The following is a 22,395-nucleotide window of genomic DNA, read 5'->3' as shown; positions in this document are numbered from 1 at the left end:
CCTATGATGCTACTTGGCCTGCTGTGTTCATCCAGCTCTGCACCTTGTTGCCTCGAAGGTTGCTCTGTGTTAAGTTTTAAAGAAACTGATCTTTTACTTTCAGAGAAAAGGCCGTCCACCAGGACATCTGATTTCATTTGACCGTACGACCTCCAGTGCTGCAGTGTGAGTACAGCTCCTCTAGACTGTGTGTAACCTGTGACATTGTTAATGTTGGAGGGTCTTAAACTGCTGTCCTCAGCTGAAGACTTTTCCATCAGGTTAAGTATCCTTGGGAATGATTGTAAACTGCTGTAATGTTGTCACAGTTCTTTTTCTCAGCTTTACTTTGTAACAGTTACTCCATCACTGCAAGAGAAAAGTGGCATTAACCGGAAGGGGTTCCAAGGAGCTAGTTGCACATGGTCACAGAGTTAGGCTTTCAGAGTCAGTGAAGGCTTTGAGTGAAGTTCTAATATTCTGCCACAAATGCGTTGTGTACAGTGTTAACATGTCAGGTTTAAGAGAACCGTTCACTGGCAGCCACGCTTCAGAGCTTGTGTTTGGAGCTGGCTGATGTCTCCTTATACCTGCTGTTTGAGAGATTTTTCTGTCAGGACAGGTATCAGTTTGTGAATACTTCTGCTTGACTCTGGAAGGCATTAAGGTAACATCCAGTCTTGTGTTGGAGGGGTGGAATTTGATGTGAGACAGGACCAGTATTGTTTAATTGCATGAATGCTTTAAAACATAACGGTGCTCTTTCCAGAAAGGCTGTAATTTCTCTCTCTCTCTCTCTCTCTCTCTCTCTCTCTCTCTCTGTTTCTCAGCTCAAAGGTGAAATACACTGAGCCAATCAAACGGGAGGGACCTAAGGTAATGCTTTCAGCTTATGTCATACTTTGTGACTGGAAGTTGAGATAGAGTCATAGAGTCATACAGCACAGAAGCAGACCCCTCAGAACAACCAGTCCATGCCAGCCATAATCCCAGACTGAACTAGTCCCAACTGCCTGCGCTTTGCCTACATCCCTCCAAACATTTCCTATTCATGTACTTATCCAAATGTCTTTTAAACGTGTTGCTGTTCATTGCAAATAAATGTCTCAAAAATCCTTTTGCCCAATCAAAGTTGTCAACTCTTGTTGGCTTGTTTAGGCAATTTTAGCGGTCATTGCTATTGTGAATATAAGTGGTGGGTGCCAGTGGCTGAGGAAGGCTTCTCAGCAGTACCCACTATTGTCCTTGGCTAATGCCTGCATTCATGTTTAACAGGATTTAACGAAAGCAGATCTGGAGGTCAACCCTTACTAGGGTTGGAGGCTTGTTACAACAGTGTAGTTTATCTGTGTTTGGGGTAGTCAACTGAGTAAACAGGGAATTAATGCAAAGAATTACTGCCCTATAATGGCATGGTACAACACTGAGAAATGCGTTCATTCACTGTGCTATTACCCAGAGTGCAGACACTCTGGAGAGCTGTAGTAAACTCATTTGGTCAACACTAAACCACCCATGTGCCCCAGATGCTTCATTTTTCTCTTGTATGGGAGCTGGCACAGACTGGTCACCTTACTGTCAACAGAAATAGTCCCAGGAGACTTGTGTTGTCATGCCCACAGCTCCACTGTGTGACATGGAGCAGGCAACTCATGCTGAATCGTAGGATCCCTGTCACAGTGTAGCAGGCCATTCGGCCCATCGAATCCACATCAACCCACCGAAGAGCATCCCACCCTGGAATCGTTCTGTTGGAAGTGAAAGATTGTCATACAAAGGGCTGTGTTGTGGGACTGAAGGCAACAACAGATTTTTTAAAAGTGGTGATTGTTCTTGAGTTCTATATTTTCACAGTGGGACCCGTCCAGGCTGACTGCCTCAACCACTTTTGTGCTTGGATCACGTGCTAACAAGTAAGTTACAGGTTTGCATGTTTTGCACAGCCTCGCTAAGAATTGCTTTCTTTTTATCACCGACTGTGTTTAGAGGGACACCTGTTTTGCACAATAATAAAATCTAAACTGAACAGAAAAGCTCGGCAGAATGAGAGTGATCTTATTTATTCAAGATCCTGAGAGCAGTTGACAGGGTGGATGCTGCAAATAAGTTCCCCACCTAGTGGAAGATCCAGTTGAGAAGAAGTTTTTTTTCTGTGAATGTTGAGTGTCTTTGGAATGCTATCCCCAAGAGAGCACTGGGCATGGATCATTGAATACTTTTAAGGCACAGATAGATCAGTTCTGATGAATAAGGGAGTCAAAAGCTGTTGACAGTTTTACAGAAATGTGGAGTTGAGGCCACAACAAGAACAGGCTTGATCTTATCAATTGGCAGAGCAAGCATGAGGGGCTGAATGGCCTGTTTCTCATAATTCATAAGTTCTTTACTATTGCCTCCCTCTTCATTCCAATGAGCTGGGTATCTCAGCAGCAGCGCCCCATATTCTGATGTCCTGTGCTCGAGTCGCTCACTGTAATTTCTTAGCACAAAAAGAAGCATTGCAGAACACCTGAATGTTTGGCTGTATTTTACCTTTGATGTCTTCTGCTCTCAAAGTGAGGAATCTGACTTGGGGATTCGAATATCATTATTAATGTTTCCAATTAAGCACTCCCCAGAACAGGTACAAAATTGTGTTAGATAGAGTAAAGCTGTTTCTGTACTGTCCCCCATCAAACATTCTCAGGACAGCGTGGGGGTAGATACAGAGTGAAACTCGCTGTACTCTTTGCACTAAGCATCTGTCAGCATAAAAAGACCAAGAGTGGTCCTTAGTCCTGTTTTGATGCATTGGTGAACAATTGGTGAGAGCCCGTTTTGATTCCAGGGGTACCTCTGATTTTCTTTGTGTGGAACAGCTTTCTTGTAATGACCAATGTATGGGTGGGATTCTGCTTAACTTCATTATCCTTGTAATAAGCGCAATAAAAAAAGACTGCACCCTTCAAATGACAGGTACAACCTTTTGAAAAGGGGTACTGCAGAAATGAAAATCTTCCCCTGTACCAGCAAGTTGTGTATGATAGTTTTAGCCTTACTGGAAGTGTCTTTGTTAATGTGTGATCTGGATCTTTGTGAAAAACAGCTATGAGTAAAAGGAGGGAAAATTCCCAGTGCTCTCCGTTCTCTCATACTACTTTGTTGAAGAAATTACACTGGAACCTGAAGTATTAGCCGTAGTTTTCTGTAACATTTCTGGGTTGTTCTGTGACCTCCTCTCGTCGAGCTCCATAAAAAACTGGATCCTAAATATATTTAAGACTGGCATAACTAGATATGAACCACTTCAAAACTTTTCTGTTCCTGTGAGTTAACTCTATATGTTCTTTCTTGATCAGAGCCTTGGGAATGGGTGGTACCCGTGGAAGAATCTATATCAAACATCCTGAACTATTCAAGGTACGAGTGAGTGGAGTTTGGACTCTGGGAGCAGTCTTGCTCTATAATTTCAATAATCAGCACCCAATATTATTAACAGCCAAAGGAAGATTTGCTGAGTATTGTATAGTTTTGTTTCTCTTCCCCAGTGTTTATGAAGTGAAGCAGTATTTTATCATGTGGCCAAACCTCTACATAGTTAATGGCTGAGAATTTCCATCCTTAATTCTTGCAGTGTCCTCATTGGACAGATGGTGGTGCAGTGGTAATGTCACTGGACAAGTAATCCAGAGGCCCAGGCTAAAATCTGGGACGTGGGTTGGAATCTTCATAAATAAAGTAATATTTTAAAAAAAAATTCTGGAATTAAAAGCTAATCTAAGTAATGGTCAAAAGTCACACAACACCAGGTTATAGTCGAACATGTTTATTTGAAATCACAATCACCTGATGAAGGAGTAGCACTCCAAAAGTGTGAGATTTTGGATGAATCTCTTGGACTATAAGCCAGTGTTGTGTGACTTCTGACTTTGTCAATCCCAGTCCAATACCGGCACTTCTACATCATACCTAAGTAACTTAACGAAGGTCTGTAGCTCAGGTTGTGGTTGGAGTTGTTGGTTGGTTCGTGAGCTGACTGGTTTTCATGCAAATGATTGTTTCATGGTCACCATTACATAGGTATTGAGTTGTTCGTTGGTTTGCCAAGCTGATTGGTTTTCATGCAAACGTTTCGTCTCCCTTCTAGGTGACATCACCAGTGCTGTGTAGCCTCCGTTGAAGCGCTGTTGTGCTGTCCCACTCTGAATTCATATGGTCTGGTCTGTCATGGTGGACAGTCTTGTTTCCGGTCTTGTACCGTAGTGGGATGTAGATGGCATCTATTTTAACATGTTTGTTAATTGCATCAGTGGTTGAAAACCAGGCCTCCAGGAATTCTCGTGCTTATCTTTGTCTCGCTTGTCCTAGTACTGTAACTTTGTCCCAGTTAAATTGATGTCCTTCTATGTTGGAGTGTATTGGAACAAGGGATAGTTGATTGTTCCATTTTGCTGAGAGTTGGTGTTCATGTATCCTGGTGGCGGGTTTCCTGCCCATCTGTCCTGTGTAGTGTTTCTCTCAGTTGCTGCATGGTATTTTGTTATCACATTTGTCCTACTGAACAGGAGGCCTGGTTTTCGCCCACCGATGCAATCAACAAACATGTTGAAATAGACCCCATCTACATCCCATTACAGTACAAAACTGGAAACAAGACTGCCCCCCCATGACAGACCAGACCATTTAAATTCAGAGCAGGACAGAACAACAGCGCTTCACCGGAGGCTACACAGCACTGATGATGTCACCTAGCTAAGGTATACACATCGAGCTGTATCTCTAGAGATTTCCTATATATGTCCTACTCAATGCTTTCTCCTTTACCGCAAATTAGTCAGCTTGATTATCTTTGGAGGAATATTTGATGAGCCACATATAAACACCAATTTCTGTTTTGAAATATGAGCTACAGAACAAGAAAAAGATACTGTTTAAAGCCAAGGAAGCTGCGTAATGTATTCAGAGTTTTAAAAAAGTTACTGGAAACATAGACAGTGTTGCCTTATTCAAGCAGTGGGGAGAACATGAGATACATTCGTCATGTGTGTTTGCATGTTCTCGGAAATTCTGCCCAGAGACGGACATTTGATTAATTTTCAGCTAACCAATTGTGGCGGTTCAGGAGATCTTCGCATAGAAACAATCTTTAATTGGTTCCTGGGCAGGTGGTTACAGCCTTGTATGTGAACAATTCACTAAGAGCACTGAAATCGCTCTCCCCTTCCTCTGTGGAGAAGTAACAGAGACACTCCTGGTAGCCGTTCTTTTTCAGCATCCCCTTGTAAATTGATCTTTGTGAATTCCCTTCCTGGTAGAAAAAGGGGTAGAGGCACATTCAGAGGCACTGAAAGGGAAAATCTTCAACCACTGATAGAAAGACTGTGCATCAGCAAATCCATAACCTTGGATCATTACTAAAGATTTGGAAGGAGTCAAAAGAAAGCCACTGACGTCTGGAATGTGAACTGGTGCCAGAACTGTGCTTCTCTGACTTTTTATTCCCCTTCCCCACCTGTAATATTTGTATGTTGTCTTGTCTCTTTGGGTCTCCGCCTGTGTACAGAACTAGAGTAACTGGAGTTTACCAGTGGTATTAGTTCCTAAATCAAATGTGTTGACTAAATTATTCTTAGATGCCGAAAAGTGAATGCCCTAACACAGATATTCCTACCCATATTCTTGGTTAGAAGATTGATTCAATACAGTTGACAATGCCTTATTTCTTTCTAAGATTGATCTATTGAAAGGGAACTGGCAAGTACCATTCCCATCAAAAGCTAAAGAAAGTGAAAGTTACAACAAGTGGATTATATCAATTTCAAGTGATGTCATTTGAGTTTTAATAATGCCCAGCTACAATGCAAAGCCTTATGAATCAAGTCATAGTTCAAGTGCCAAACTGTAGTTTATTCAGACAATGTTCGAACATAGAGTAGTAGCAGGGAAGAACTTGTAAAGTACGAGAAGATCTCTATAGGAGATTTTGATCCAGTGACACTAAAGGAGTGGCAATACTTTTCCAGTTCAGGATGGTGAGTGGCTTGGAAGTGAACATGTGGCTGCAACTTGCAGTGTACTTTATACAAGTTCTTCCATATATTTGCTGCCTTCCCTTTTCCAGGTGGTAGAGGTTGAGAGTTTGGAAGGTGTTGTCTAGGAAGCCTTGATGAATTTCTGTGTTGCCTGTTGTATTTGGTACATACTGCTGCTACTGAACGTTGGTGATGAAGAAAGTGAATGTTTGTGGATTTGGTGCCAATCAAGCAGGCTGCTTTTTTTTCTGTGAAGGGTCAAACTTCTTGAGTGATGTCAGACTGCACTCATCCAGGCAACTGGGGGGTATGCCAATGCACTCCTAACCTCTACCTTGTAGATGTTGGACAGGCTTTAGGGTGTTGGGAGGTGAGTATTCCTAGCCTGTAACCTGCTCTTGAAGCCGCAGTATTTATGTGCTAGTCCAGTTTATTTTCTGGTCAATGGAGAGCGCCCCAAAGATATTTGTCTCTTGCTAGTCTATTCTTAATCTGTTTGTTCTTTTGAATTTCTCCGACCTCCCTCTTCACACTTTACTTTGTGGGCTTGGTGTCTTTTTATCCTATGTTGATGTACAGGTGATTGGTAGGCGTGATGATAGGTTTTCACATGCGTTATTAACTGTTTTTACAGTACTCTGCCGACTCCCAAGACAAACACTGGCTCGGGGAGAAGCATCACATGCCAGCCACAGGGGGTAAGATGGTGAGTACTGATTGTCAGTTCAGAAAGCTTAAATTTATCTCCAGCACAAAATTCCACCTCTGTCTTCATGCCTAGCCTGTGACCATGTGCCTCAGTATTTTTTGTTTGCAGGTGCATCTATGACTGCCATATGCTTGAATGTGTGTCTCTCTTTGTGGTTCTGTCTGTCTGTCTGTATTGCCAGGATGCACGTGTGTTTGCAGTGGCATCTATGGTTGCCTGTCTGTCTGAGCGTGTGTATGACTGTTTCTAAAAATGTTGTTCATGTTTTGCCTATCTCTGGATATGTCTGTTTGGTTTTGCTTGCAGGCACAGCTGTATGTGTATATCTTTTTGTATTTGCCTGCACTGACCGCTTGCTCCCTTGCAATGTTATTTCTGCTCTTTCTGTGAGCCTCTGCCAAGTACCTGCTTCTGCCAGTGCTGCTGGGTAAAGTTTGTTTGGGGGTTGCTGACTGAGTTGACAAGATGTTCGCTCTTCTTGCTCCCTTGCAATGGGAAGTTGCTTTTCCATTTCTTACTGTGTGTGTGGAGGCCAGTGAATGGGGGGCCTTAGCAGCGTCTCTGTATGTTCTTAGCTTGTGTAAGAGCAGTCTCGTGAAGCAAATGGGGCCTTGTGTGAACTGAAAGTTGTGCACCTTGTATGTTCTGTGCTTGCCAAAGTTTAACAACAAACCTCAAAATATGGTTTGTCACTGGTGAACATATAAGTTGGTCCTTGAACATATAAGTTGCTCCTTAAACGATAGAAACAAATGCTGTATGACTCTTAGGCTGCCATTAGATGCAACCAACTAGACGTAGTTAAGTACCACACACAAGGCCAAACAGACAGTAAGATTCTGGAACTGCAAAATAATAGCAAAATAGTTTTTAAGGGTTTATACCCCATACGGTATTTATTAATGGTTGGTCAGCATTAGTTCTTGAAGATGAACTTTATATGAGGGCTCATGCAGTTTGGATGACTGGCTGCAACCAAAGCTGCTTGTTCCAAGAAGCTTCCTTCAGCTACTAACTTTTTATAAGCAAGTAAATCCATGAAGAACTGGAGCACTGTTTTACACCTGGAAGCCATTATAGTGAGGAACTTGGAAGAACCCAGCAAGTCAAGATGCATCTGGAGGAAAGGAGCAGTCAACGTTTCAGGTATTACCCTTCTTCAGGACCTTCTGCAGTCCTAAAGAAGGGTAATACCCAAAACGTTGACTGCTCCTTTCCTCCAGATGGTGTCTGGCCTGCTTGTTCTTCCAGCCGCCTGTTTGTTTACCTTGGGCTTCAGCATCTGCAGTAGGTTTGGCTCTAACACAGTGAGGAACTTGCTGCTTTCTCATCTGCACTGGCTTTATCACCTGCAGTGGAATTCTGAAATGCTTGAGTGTTCAGAGAGAACAGCATTGTCAGCCGACTAATCCACATTGACTAATGCTGCAGTAACTACTAATGATGTGAGTTCTGAATGAAGGTATTTGCTTTCCTGTAGCTCATGAGGACTGGAGTTCTATTGACTGTGCGTTGGTGAGATATCTGGCCCAATGTCTACCAATTGCAGTCATTTGTGAGTTTTACTGAGGAACAATGGCTTCTGATTTAAATCTAGTTTCCATGGTAACAAAGATACCTTAATAATTATTAAATAAGAAACAAAATTCCCGTTATCTGGACTTCATAGAACATTACAGCGCAGTACAAGCCCTTCGACTCTCGATGTTGTGCCGACCTGTGAAACCAATCTGAAGCCCATCTAACCTACATTATTCCATTATCATCCATATGTTTATCCAATGACCATTTAAATGCTCTTAAAGTTGGCGAGTCTACTACTGTTGCAGGCAGGGCATTCCACGCCCTTACTACTCTCTGAGTAAAGAACCTACCTCTGACATCTGTCCTATATCTATCACCCCTCAATTTAAAGCTATGTCCCCTCGTGCTAGCCATCACCATCCGAGGAAAAAGGCTCTTCCTGTCCACCCTATCTAATCCTCTGATCATCTTGTACGTCTCTATTAAGTCACCTCTTAACCTTCTTCTCTCTAACGAAAACAGCCTCAAGTCCCTCAGCCTTTCCTCATAAGACCTTCCCTCCATACCAGGCAACATCCTGGTGAATCTCCTCTGCACCCTTTCCAATGCTTCCACATCCTTCCTATAATGCGGCGACCAGAACTGTACGCAATACTCCAAGTGCGGCCGCACCAGAGTTTTGTACAGCTGCAACATGACCTCATGGCTCCGAAACTCAATCCCTCTACCAATAAAACCTAACACACCGTACGCCTTCTTAACAACCCTATCGACCTGGGTGGCAACTTTCAGGGATCTATGCACATGGACACCGAGATCTCTCTGCTCATCCACACTACCAAGAATCTTACCATTAGCCCAGTACTCTGCATTCCTGTTACTTCTTCCAAAGTGAATCACCTCACACTTTTCCGCATTAAACTCCATTTGCCACACCTCAACCCAGCTCTGCAGCTTATCTATGTCCCTCTGTAACCTGCAACATCCTTCCGCACTATCCACAACTCCACCGACTTTAGTGTCATCCGCAAATTTACTAACCCATCCTTCTACGCCCTCATCCAGGTCATTTATAAAAATGACAAACAGCAATGGCCCCAAAACAGATCCTTGCGGTACACCACTAGTAACTGAACTCCAGGATGAACATTTCCCATCAACCACCGCCCTCTGTCTTCTTACAGTTAGCCAATTTCTGATCCAAACTGCTAAATCACCCTCAATCCCATGCCTCTGTATTTTCTGCAATAGCCTACCGTGGGGAACCTTATCAAACGCTTTACTGAAATCCATATACACCACATCAACCGCTTTACCCTCATCCACCTGTTTGGTCACCTTCTCAAAGAACTCAATAAGGTTTGTGAGGCACGACCTACCCTTCACAAAACTGTGTTAACTATCCCTAATCAAATTATTCCTTTCTAGATGATTATAAATCCTCTCTCTTATAATCCTTTCCAACACTTTACCCACAACCGAAGTAAGGCTCACTGGTCTATAATTACCAGGGTTGTCTCTACTCCCCTTCTTGAGCAAGGGTACAACATTCGCTATCCTCCAGTCTTCTGGCACTATTCCTGTAGACAATGGCGACATAAAGATCAAAGCCAAAGGCTCTGCAATCTCCTCCCTAGCTTCCCAGAGAATCCTAGGGTAAATCCCATCCGGCCCAGGGGACTTATCTATTTTCACATTTTCCAGAATTGCTAACACCACCTCCTTATGAACCTCAATCCCGTCTAGTCTTAATAGCCTGTATCTCAGTATTCTCCTCGACAACATTTGTCTTTTTCTTGTGTGAATTCTGACGAAAAATATTCATTTAGTGCCTCTCCTATCTCTTCAGACTCCACGCACAACTTCCCACTACTGTCCTTGACCGGCCCCAATCTTACTCTAGTCATTCTTTTATTGCTGACATACCTATAGAAAGCTTTAGGGTTTTCCTTAATCCTACCTGCTAAAGACTTCTCATGTCCCCTCCTGGCTCTTCTTAGCTCTTTCTTTAGGTCCTTCCTGGCTACCTTGTAACTCTCAAGCGCCCTAACTGAGCCTTCTCGCCTCATCTCTACATAAGCCTCCGTCTTCCTCTTGACAAGAGATTCAACTTCCTTAGTAAACCACGGTTCCCTTGCTCGACCACTTCCTCCCTGCCTGACAGTTACATACTTATCAAGGACACGCAGTAGCTGTTCCTTGAACAAGCTCCACATTTCAATTGTGCCCAGCCCCTGCAGTTTCCTTCTCCATCCTATGCATCCTAAATCTTGCCTAATCGCCTCATAATTGCCTTTCAAGACTCACTCAACCACCAACTTGCCTCTGGCTTTTAAATTCAACCGTTTTTCGAGAAAATTGAGATTGATCTGATCTCATGAGTGTCTTTAACATCATTTCTTTTTTGCAGTCCTGATTTACTTGGAATTTTTTGTTTCATTAGTGCCCAACACTTGTGCATATTTAGTCTCCTCGGACACCTGATGCGGTTCCCTCATCCTCTCACTGACTCAGCACCTGTGTTCAGTGTAGGGGGGAGCACAGACTGCACCTGAGCCTCGTTGGGACAGTTTGGCCTCACTAAAGGGGGAGCCTGTCCAGTGTGTTTGAGGTGTAGTGATGGTGGGGACTGAGCAGAGATGTGAGCTCTGACTGAAATATTATTTATGTTTCAGGCTTATCTGCTGATAGAAGATGACATTCGAGAGCTTGCAGCGAGTGACGACTACAGGTAAGAGCTTGGGGAAAGTGAAAACAGATCAGTTCAAGTTTGTTTCAAGGGAGGCTGTGAACAGAAACTGGGAGGGTAAAAATAAGTTTGATGGAATCAGTCATTGTCAGTAATGAGTAAACAGTTTAGACCATGTCAGGAACCAAATGATGCAGTAAGTCGAATAGTGTGTGGGTGTGAGAAAACAGGTATTTATAGATTGGATGTCATATTTCGTGGTGCAGCCTTGTGCAACAGCAAGAAGAGGAAATGGAGTTGATGATGACAGCTACGAAGGGAGGAGGCAGGTACATATGAGTGGATTGACTTCTGTGTGGGAGGTCATTGTCTTTACTCGGGCTGAATTAGACAGTTCACCACCAGTGGATAATCATGATAGAGTTTCTAGTCAAATGATTAAGGCAATATGAAGAGGGAGGGCCAGAGGCCAGATGGTCCACGTAGGTCTTGTTCAAAGAAATTGTCGAAGGGTCAGCTCCAAAAATCTGCCACATGGGCAACAATGTAGGATATGAGCAGCATGGAGCATGTTCATGAATACAAAAGTAAACATTGAGTGGAAGAGCCACATTTATCAGTTGAATGCAGAAGTGATGTGTCTGTGTCCCAGTGTATGCACAATGCAACTTGCATAACCTAAAACTGGCATCATGTCAGTGCATTATCCAGTGATGACACTTGGTGATTACATGCAGTGTAGACAGAACGCCTGCCTGCCCGTAGAGGCACACGGGAGCTGTGAGTGCATGTCTGGCCACACTCCAACCATATTCCAAGTGTGATACACCACGCCTGTGGGTCCCAGGAACATGGACAGTATCCGCATGTCCCAGTACAGAGATGCCAACAATGTATGAAAATCTCTCTTTATGTATGTTGCAGTATAATCACATGGAGATTGTGTGTTGCAGTGCCATCTGCCACACCCTGGCACCAGCATGTTGCAGTACAGCTCCTTCTCCCCCCCCCCACACCCCAGGGCCAGTGTGTCGCAGTGCAGACTCCCCCACCCCTGGCGTGTGGCAGTGCAATCCAAACCCCCACCCCCGCGCCGGCATGTCGCATTGCAGTCTCCCTCACCCTGCATGTCCCAGTGCAGTTTCCACGCCGCCCACCCAACATTGGAGATCGCAGTGCAGTCCCCCACCCCGTGCCTGTGTTTCACAGTGCCGTCCCTCTGTGCCTGCGTTTCAGAATTCTGTCCATCTGTGAAGAACCGTCTCTCTGAGCCCGCGTGTCCCATTGCAGTTCCTCAGCGCCAATAAGTTGCTGTGCGGTCTCTCTGTGCGTCAGAGTCACAGTGCGGTACCCCCGTGCCCACATGTTTCAGTGCTGTCTCCCCGTGTCCGTGATTCGCAGTGCTGTCTCCCCACCGCACCCCCCCCCCCCCCCCCCCCCCCCCCCCCCCCCGCCCGTGCATCGCAGCGCTGCCCTCCCACACAAAATGTCCCCTCTCAGTGCACACATTTCAGAATTCTCTCCGTCTGTGCAATATTGTCTCTCTGTGCCAGCTTGTCCCATCCCAGTGACTCCACGCCAAAATGTTGCTTTGCAGTTCCTCTGTGCGTCAGACTCACAGTGCTGACCGCCTGCGCCTGCATCTTTCGGTGCTGTCCCCCTGCGCCAAGTCAGGAGTGTGATGGAATGCGCCCCACTTGCCTGGATGGGTACAGCTCCAACAAAAAAAACACTCCAGAAGCTTGACACCATCCAGGGTAAAACCTGGACAGGTTCCCATCCACCACCTTCAACATTAATTTCTTCCTCCACTACCGACATTCTCACACTGCTGCTACTACCATCTACAAGATGCGCTGCAGTGCTCCTTCAACAGCAGTTTCTAAATCCACAGACTCTACCAGCTTAGAAGGACAAGGGCAGTAGATGCCTAAGAACACCATCACTTGCACATTCCCCTCCAAGTCGTACGCCATCCTTACTTGGAACTGTCTCCTCGTTTGTTCACTGTTGCTATGTCAGAATCCTAGGACTTCCTTCGTGGCAGTGCTGTGGATGTTCCTACACTCCCAGACTGCAATGGTTCAGAAGGCAGCTCATCACCACCTTCTCCAGGGCAATTAGGAATGAACACTAAATGCTGATCTAGTCATTGATGCCCGCATCCCATGAATGAATAACAACAAAGTACCTGTGTGTTCAATATTTTGGCATTTATCTGTTAATCTCCCAAGTGTGGGTGTGTGTGCGCGGGTGTATGAGAGCGTGTGCGCGCATTGGGGAAGTAGATCTGCCATGACATTAGGCACGTAAATGAATTGAAGGCTGGTGGTAATGATTGGCTTTAATTTCCCAAGTTTGATTTTGAAGAATAAAAACAGAGATGCATTTATGACAGAATTTCCTTGCCTAGTGGGTTCTTGGATTTCCTTAAAGGAGAGAGTGCTAAGAAAGGTTATTGATGTGAAACATTTTCTGTTTCTCACCACAGATGCTCCCTGAATTACTGATGTGTGCAGCATATTCTGGTTTATATTTCAGCCTCTGCAGTATTTTGCCGATGTATGCAGGAGATGGCTAGTTCTGAGCAGTGATTTAGTCCAAGTACTTGAACACTTGGTTTGGTGTAACCACTGTATCAGAAGTTTACATTTGCAATGCAGAAGAGCAAAGATCAGTTGAAATTCAATACAGCCATAGAGTTGTACAGCACAGAAACAGACTGTTCGGTCCAACTCATCCATGCTGATCAGATGTCCTAAATTAATCTAGTCCCATTTTGCCCATATCCCTCTTAAACGCTTCCTGTTCATGTACCCATTCAGATGCCTTTTAAATGTTGTAATTGTACCAGCCTCCACCACCTCCTCTGGCATCTCATTCCATACACCCATCACCTTCTGTGTGAAAAAGTTGCCCCTTAGGTCCCCTTTAAATCTTTCCCCTTTCCCCTTTCACTTTAAACCTATGCCCTCTAGTTTTGGACTGCCCTACCCTGGGGAAAAGGGCCTTGTCTATTCACCCTATCCTCGCCCCTCATGATTTTATAAACCTCTATAAGGTCACCCCTCAGCCTCCAAACACTCCATGGAAAATAGCCTCAGGCTCTTCCCTATAGCTCAAACTCTCCAAACTCAGCAACATCCTAGTAAATCTTTTCTGCATCCTTTCAAGCTTAATAACATCTTACTTCTATAGCCGGAAAATAGCATTGAATGCAGTATTCCAGAAGTGACCTAACCAATGTCCTGTAGAGGTGCAACATGACATCCCAATTCCTATACTCAATGCACTGACCAATAAAGGCAAGCGTAACAAACGCCTTTTTCACTATCCTGTCTACCTGTGACTCCACCTTCAGGCTACTGTGAACCTGCACTCCAAGGTCTCTTTGTTTGGCACTCTCCCCAGGGCCCTGCCATTATGTGTACAAGTCCTGCCCTGATTTGCCTTTCCAAGATGCAGCTCCTTATATTTATCTAATTTAAACTCCATCTGCTGCTCATCGGCCCACCTGATCGAGGTCTCTTTGTTCTCTCAGTTAACCTCCTTCACTGTCCACTACACCATCAATTTTGGTGTTGTCTGCCTCCCTACTAACCATTCCCCCTGTATTCACATCCAAATCATTTATATATTCTTATTTGGAAGAGGACTCACATGAACTGGATGAGAAGGAATCTAGACAGGAAAAAATGGGACTGAAGACTGAAAGAAAAAGCGGTAATGAAACATTAAATGATCTTTAAGGAAGAGATGTTGAAGTACAGGCTAGATACGTTCCAACAAAAGGGAAACGAAAAGCAGGTCTCCCTGGATGAGGAAGGAGATGAAGAATCAAGAGGAAGAGGGTGGATGATGTTTGTCAGGTGAATTGTTCATGTAACCAGGTCAAGTCCAACAGCTTGAGAGAGGAAGTGAAATGCAACATAGATGATAATATGAGAATAAATTGGTAGTTAACACAGAACAGAGCCTAAAAGTCATCCTTAGTATGTCATATTAAGGAGGTGGCAGGCAGTAGGGTAATCCTATTTGGTGGGGGGGAAAGAGTTTGATATATGCCTAGAGGCACTGGCCTCCGAGTACTAATGATATTCTGTACCAGTCCTTGCTGCAAAAAAATGGCACAATTAGAGATGGTGGAAGTAATGGACAGGGTGAAAGTTGCACCAGTTGTAGAACTGGAAAACCTGGCCAGACTTAGAGTCTCCTGGCTCAGATGCTTGCCTTTTTTGGTCAGTGCATTGAGCATAGGACTTGAGATGTCATGCTGGACATTGGTTAGGCCATTTTTGGAATACTGTGTGCAATTCTGGTCTCCCTGCTATAGGAAGCATGTTATGAAACTTGCAAGAGTTGCCAGGGTTGAAGGGGTTGAGCTGTAGGGAGAGGCTGAATAGACTGGAGCTATTTTCCCTGGAACATCGGAGACTGAGGGAATGACCTTGTAGAGGTTTATAAAATCGTGAGGGGCATGGTTAGGGTGAATAGACAAGGTCTTTTCCCCAGGGTAGGGGAGTCCAAAACCAGAGGCCCAAGGTTTAAGGTGAGAGGGGAAAGATTTAAAAGGGACCCAAGGGGCTACTTTTTCAAACAGAGGGTGGTGCGTATATGGAATGAGTTGCCAGAGGAAGTGGTGGAGGCTGGTACAATTACAACATTTAAAAGGCATCTGGATGGGTATATGAATAGGGCGGGTTTAGAGGGATATGGGCCAAATGCTGGCAAATGGGACTGGATTAATTTAAGATATCTGATCAGCATGGACAAGTTGGAACAAAGGGTCTATTTCTGTGTTGTATATCTCTAGGACTCTATGACCCTATTTGTTTCACAGATTGCTAAAGGAAGTGAGGGTGGTGACAATGGAGGGGCTTGTCATAATCTTCCAATTTCCACTGGATATGAGGAGGTTTCAGTGGATTTGAAAATAGCATACTTAACATCCTTGTTTAATAAAAGGTGTAAGCATATTCCTGGCAATGGCAGAACAATTGGTTTAACGTCGGTTATAGTTCAGCTTTTAGAAATACTAACCAGCAATAAATTCAACAGCAGCTTGGAGAGAATCGAGTTCAGTGGGGAACACCAGCACAGATTTGAGCAAGATAGGTAGTGCTTGTCTAATCGAAATGATTTTTTGAAGTGAAGGTTAATGAAAGGAATTAATTGTCCATATGAAGAAAGTGTTTTGACAAAGTTCCACATAAAAGGTTGGTTAACAAAATGGAGACTTGTGGAATAGGTGGATCAGTGTCAACACGAATAGAATGTTTGCTTAAGAATGAGGTAAATGGTAGATAGTGGTGTTCCATGTGGAACAGAGCTTAAGGTCACTATATTTTTACAGTGAAGTCCCACCATTTTTGGGGGTGTGTGTTCCTGAACAGTGTCACAGTCAGTGATTTTCACAAATGGGGAAGCTGGCTGACTGCAGATGTGTATTACACGGTACATTCAGCATGCACGTTTCCTCTTGGAATATAGTGAATGAGCAAATGTTGCAGTAAATATCGTGTGGATAAGCGAATTTGTGAAGGGCGGATGTACAAGTTGCATGACCTTCCCTGTATTCAAATGACTTGGATATTGAAAGGCAGTAACATTTCAAAGATTCAAAAGTTGGAGGTGTGGCGCACAATGCGAATGATGCTGATTGACTAGCAATGGCCAACGGGCCTGTACAAAGAGGAAGTCATTGGCAGATGGATGTTAATACAGCTGTGTGAGGTAATGCATTTTACCAGAAGAGACAGGGGGAAGGCAACATGGATTGAATGGCTCTGTTCAATGGAGCATGTGGGCTCAGAGAGACCCTGAGGGTTCATGTGTATTGGAATGTACAGGATGTATTGAGACCAACTGGCAAATGGGATCTTGGTCATCTTGAATTGACGTAACAAGGACACATTATGCTGTGTTCAGTTCTGACCATCAGACTTTAGGGTCCTTGAGAAGGTGCAGAGAAGATTTACCAGAACGGTTCCAATGATGAAAGATTTCAGCTACAGGGTTTGGTTGGAGTGGATGGGATATACTCCCCTTCAAGTAAGAGATTGAAGGGAGATTTGAGAGATTAGATGACGACATTTATTTCAGTCCCAGTTCATCTCTGCAGGAGTACCTCAGGGTAGTGTCCTCGGCCCAACCATCTTCAGCTGTTTCATCAAAGACCTTCCCTCCATCATAAGGTCAAAAGTGGGAATTTTCGTCGATGATTGCACAGTATTTGACCCATTAACAACTTCTCCAGTACTAGAGCAGTCTGTGTCCTTATGTGGCAAGGTATGGACAGCATTCGGGCTTCCACTGATCAGTGGCCAGTAACATTCATACCATGCAAATGCCAGGAAATAATCACCCTTAATGTGTCTCTCTTTAACATTCAATGGTATTACCATAATTGAATTCCCCACTATCAACATCCTGGTGGTTACTATTGACAAGAAACAGAACTGGGCCAGCCATAAAAATGCTTTGGCTACAAGAGCAGCTCAGAGGCTAGGAGTACAGTTGTGAGGAACTCGCCTTCTGACTCCTCAAAGCCTGTTGAGAAGGCACAAGTCAGGACTATAAAGGGATACTCTCCACTTCCCCAGATGATTGTAGCCCTAACATTCGAAAAGCTCAAGGATAAAGCAGCCAACTTGATTGACATCCATCCCCTTCGACATTAACTCCTTTCAACAGTGATGCACAGTGTCAGCAGTGTGTACCATTTACAAGATCCACTGCAATCACTCACCAAGGCTTCCTTGACAGCACCTTCCAAACCTGTGATCTCTGCCATCCAGAAAGACAAAGGGCAGCAGTTTTTTGGGAACACAACCAGTTGCAAGTTCCCTCCAAACCACTCATCATCCTGACTTGGAAATACATCACTGTTCCTCTTCCGTTATTGAGCCAAAACCTGGAATTTCATTTCTAACAGCACTGGATATGCCTGTACCACATAGATTGCAATAATTCAAAAGGCAGCTCAATACCACCTTCTCAAGGGCAGCTAGGAATGGGCCATAAATGCTTCCCCAGCCAGTGACACCCATATCCCAATAAAGAAAAAGAACAGACGTTACAGGTTTTGGGAAAGAGATGGAGCCGGGGTTGTGAGGAGGATATTTTGAACACGGTGAGTGGAATAAATCTGGAACTTAGTGCCAGCAAATGGAGAGGATGAGTGATTTCAAAATGACAGTGGAGTGGCATTTGTGAGAAATGAATGTACACGGCACCAGAATAGAGTGGGGCAGTGGATAGGCTGCATTGCTCGACAGACACTGGCATGGACTTAATGGGAGCAACGGATTCTTCTGGTGCTGTTCTGACTTTATTGGAGAACTGTATGTGACTCTGTCTTTCTATCAGGAACTGCATATGTCTCCACAGAAATTATGTGCCTTTCTGTCTGTCCGTGAAGCAGCTCTCACTTTGCCTGAGAATTGTATGTGATTTTATAGAAACTGTACGTGCATTGCTTTTCGTCCATTTGACCGGTGTCAGTCTGCCTCTGTCACCGTATTTTGAACTGTGTGGCTAACTGTAGAAACTTTGTATTTATGACTTCAATTTGAATTGTATGCACAACTCCCTTCTTCATATGGGACCTCTATCCCACCTCTGAAAGAATACTATCTCATGATCTTGCATTTGCGTGTCTCTTTACAGGGAACTTTGTCTCTCTCACTACACAGATTATATGTCTGTCTCCATATCTCCATGTGAACTGCTTCTCATGAAAGGAACTCTGTAGCACTCTGTGCTCAAGGCTCTGAGGAAACTGTGTGTCTGTCACATTCTCAAGAGGAGCAGATCCTTTCAGTCTAGATATAAAATCTGTGCACATATCACAGAGGAGCTCGGTCTATCTGTCTCACTGTAGGGGCTCTGTGTCTCTGTGTGTGTGTCTCACTGTAGGAGCTCTGCCTGTCTTGCTCTCACTTTAGGAGCTCTGCATACATCTCACAAGTAGCTCTGTCTCCCTCTCTGCTGGGTCTCTCTCTGAGTCCTTCTACAGGAGGGAGAGCAACAATGATTTCTGATGCTTCCTCTTTGCAAACTGTTTTTGCTGCTCTGGCTATGGACACATGTTGGACACCTTGTCAGGAACCAATCAGGATACTATTGTCCAGCCATTGTCCTTTTAGTTCAAAACCTATCAGCTCCATGTCTTTACTTTCACTGTTCCAGGCAAAGGCAACGTTGTATAGAACACATGCTCCAATCAACATGATCTTTTAAAGATACTGTACAGCCACCTCTTCCAACAATCTCCCTAGTTCCAAACAGGACCTTTCTTGTTGACTTGAAACATTAGCTTTCTCACTCTCCATGGATACTGCTTGACCTACTGTGATTTGCAGCATTTTTTTGTTTTCAGTACAGATTCCAGCATCTGCAGTAATTTGCTTGTAGAAATAAAAAGATGTAGTGCTTGCAATAGGGAATCTGTGTATTGCTGCCCTTCAGAGTTTTTACCGCCCCCCTGCCATTTTATTGGGATTTTGAATTGTCCTCTCCACCGGGACTGTCTCTGCACACACCTACCCCACCACCACCCCTCCCCAACCCTGTCCAAAACCCTCTACTGGGACTCTGTCCACACCCTCCCCTCTATCAGATCTCTGCATCTCTGATGGGACCCTACCTTGCTTTATCTGTAGATTATTTGCCTGTCTTGCTTTAGGGAGTCTTTCTCTCAATCTAGCCACACTCAGTATTTTGTTTTTGCCTGTGTATGTTTCTGTCTGTCTCTTTTTGCCTGAGACCTCTAAGCAAGTTCCTGTCGGGACTCTCGTTTATTTGTATTGGCACTGTGACTCTCTTGCAGTAGGCTTTATCTTTTCAGAATTCACTCTTACTGTACAGGGACCTCTGAGTTTCTCCCTTTAGGAACTGTGTACACTCTCTTGGAATGTTTATGTTCCTCAAGGATGTATTTGTGATTCTCTCTCTCTCTCTCTCCTGAAAGTGGGTATGCCGTCATCTCTCTGTATTTCTGTCAGCCCTCTCCTGTGCAAACATGTATGTGAGACACAAACCCAATCTTCGTGCTGTGTTGCAGGGACTCCCCTGAACTGAGGTTGGATGAACTTCGACCTTTTGTCGTTCCCTACTGGATCCTGGAGAAGATGCAGAAGTATATGCTGGCTGTACGAACAGAGAAGGAGTAGGAAGCCGGGACGAGCTGGGAACGGAGGGGGCACTAGGCGAGAAGCTTCTGTCTGTCCAGTGGTCTGATGAGCCTTCTTGAAGATTGGCTGCGGTTTCTATGACTGGTGTTTCCAAAAATGATACTTGGTCTGAGAGTGTTTTACTTGGCTCAAGATCTGCAAGCAGTCATGAAGCACTGAAGAGGCCAGAGTTGATTTTTGTCATGCTGTGTGAAATAATTAATGCCAATCTTGTTAAAAGGTGCCTCTATTCCTTTCACATGTTAAAACCTCTGACAGTCATTGAGATGTCCTTTTAAGCTTTGCAGGCATCTGGGCCATGGAGGGAACTGTCCCCCACAATAAGATGCCTGATCTTGGTGAAGTGAGCTATTGTTCACGTTCTGTGCTGCCCCGACTTCAGGATGGAATGCGATTGTGTCCTGGGCTCAAGGACTTAAAGCTAACATCTGTTTGACACAGCACACTGAAGCCATTGATGTGGGCCAGACTACTGAATTGTCCAGGGAGACACACTGACCTTGGCAATCCATACACAGGCCCAGATTGCTGTATGTGGAACACAGACAATACTTCAGCCTAACAATGAGTATCTTGCCTGTGTGTTTGTGCAGTGAGCACAGTTAAATGCATGCTTCAGTCAGCAGTATTGAGACCTCTGCTACTACTTGTGCTGAGTGTTTGGTTAACAGAATCCTTTCTCCAGATCAATGTGTTTAAACTTATTAATGTTCTCCCATTCTGCAGGGGTGGGGGGAGGTGAGGAGAGATTTACTGATAAGATAATTTGCAGCAGAATGCTGAACAATTATTCAGAACAACTTTACAGTTGTGTTACAAGTGTGAGAAGCCCCCCTCTGTCCTGCCATGTCTCTTCCATTCCTTGCCTTCTCTCCGGCACACTGACTCCCCTCGGCTTCATTCTCTGTCTGCTGTCACCTCCTTGCCCGTGCTCTCCCCTCGTTCCTCCCCGTCCGCCTGTGCTCTCCCCTCGCTCTCTTGAACCCACTCTCATAAAGTTACTATGTATTACCACTGGTACAGCTGGATAACATATCCTACAATGTATATGGATGTTATTCATTGTTAGCTAATGTGTTGATATCATATGGGTATCTGTCATTAGTTTATTGGGTGTGAGGAAGAAGAATTGAGTCAGCCCTAGAGCAAAAGGACTGTATCTAATTCCATGATGAATAATGACTCATCAGAGTAGTTGTTTAATTATATGATGTGTAATTAAAACATTAATTCTAGACCTGCCAACCCCAGGAACGCCAAACTCTGACTTTAACAAACCAAAGTCGTCCGTCAGTCACATTTGCTTTTTGTTGCTAAATGATTAACCTGTGAGAAAAGCTGTTAACTTATCAGGGTTTATATTATTTGTCAGTGTTATTGGAGATACCAGTATATCTGTCTCAGTGCTGCAGTTAAATGCAACATCTGCCAGCATGGGAGTAGCACTAGGTCATTATAGCTTTTTGATTTCTAAATTGTGCAAGGTTAGATATGCTGCCAGATTTTAGTGTTAAATATTCCCATGTGGTTGTGAAACAGAAATGTGGGAAATTAAATACAAGGTTCTGCCATGCCTTTGAATTAAAGTTTCCAATGTTGCAGAATTAGATCTTTATTGCACACTTGTCAACAATTAAATATTTTGTTCAAAAATTGTTTGGCTGTTACCTTCCCTTTAGAAGTGTGTGTGTGGATTCATTCCTGTATTTGTACAGTTCCTAGTGAACAAGTAAATTTAATTTGTAAAAGCTGATTTGATCAAAAAAAGTGAACGCATGTACGGTGTATATGCAGTTGGTGCAGGAGCAGGAGATCATGAGCTCACTGCTTTAGCTCTAAGCAACTGTCTTGGGCTAAAATTGTCCCCCACTCTCAATTCTAGGTTGCTGCACCTGTAACAGCCTCGCAGAGTAATTCTTTGACTACTTTCTCTAGCTTTCTTCACTATGTTAAAAGCAGTGAAGAGTGTAATTTTCTTGATGATGACACCCTGCCTCTCTAAAACATGGAACAAATGGAAACCTGCAAACAGGCTATTCAACTCAACCAGTCTGTCTTGGTATTTACTCGCCTGTGCAAACAAATGATCCAAATCACATTCAGCCATCTTGTTCTTATGCGCTTTCAAATTTTTTTCCTTTCCCACTGGTCTAATCTTTTTATTTATCTAAACTATTTTTCTAATCAACTTGTTCGGAAATGTTATTACCTCTTGAGCAGGTGGGACTTAAACCTAGATCTCTTGGTCCAGAGGTGGGGACACTACCACTGCACCGCAAGACGACCCTC

General features: G+C 44.0%; 1 protein-coding gene across 1 annotated transcript; it reads left to right on the top strand.

Annotated features, from left to right (window-relative positions):
• Positions 1-107: 107 nt before the first annotated feature.
• Positions 108-21,761, top strand: LOC109921293 (deoxynucleotidyltransferase terminal-interacting protein 1). Its single transcript, XM_048608439.1, has 7 exons — positions 108-165; positions 810-855; positions 1,834-1,892; positions 3,318-3,378; positions 6,625-6,696; positions 10,899-10,954; positions 19,977-21,761. Exons 4-7 carry the CDS (start codon positions 3,328-3,330, stop codon positions 20,083-20,085), a joined length of 288 nt encoding a protein of 95 aa, XP_048464396.1. The 5' UTR covers positions 108-165; positions 810-855; positions 1,834-1,892; positions 3,318-3,327; the 3' UTR covers positions 20,086-21,761.
• The last annotated feature ends 634 nt before the right edge of the window (positions 21,762-22,395 follow it).

This window comes from Rhincodon typus, chromosome 19, assembly GCF_021869965.1.
Source record: "Rhincodon typus isolate 14 chromosome 19, sRhiTyp1.1, whole genome shotgun sequence".
NCBI classification, from domain to species: domain Eukaryota; kingdom Metazoa; phylum Chordata; class Chondrichthyes; order Orectolobiformes; family Rhincodontidae; genus Rhincodon; species Rhincodon typus.
The sequence above is the reverse complement of the archived record's forward strand: the minus strand, read 5'-3'. Positions and strand labels throughout refer to the sequence as shown.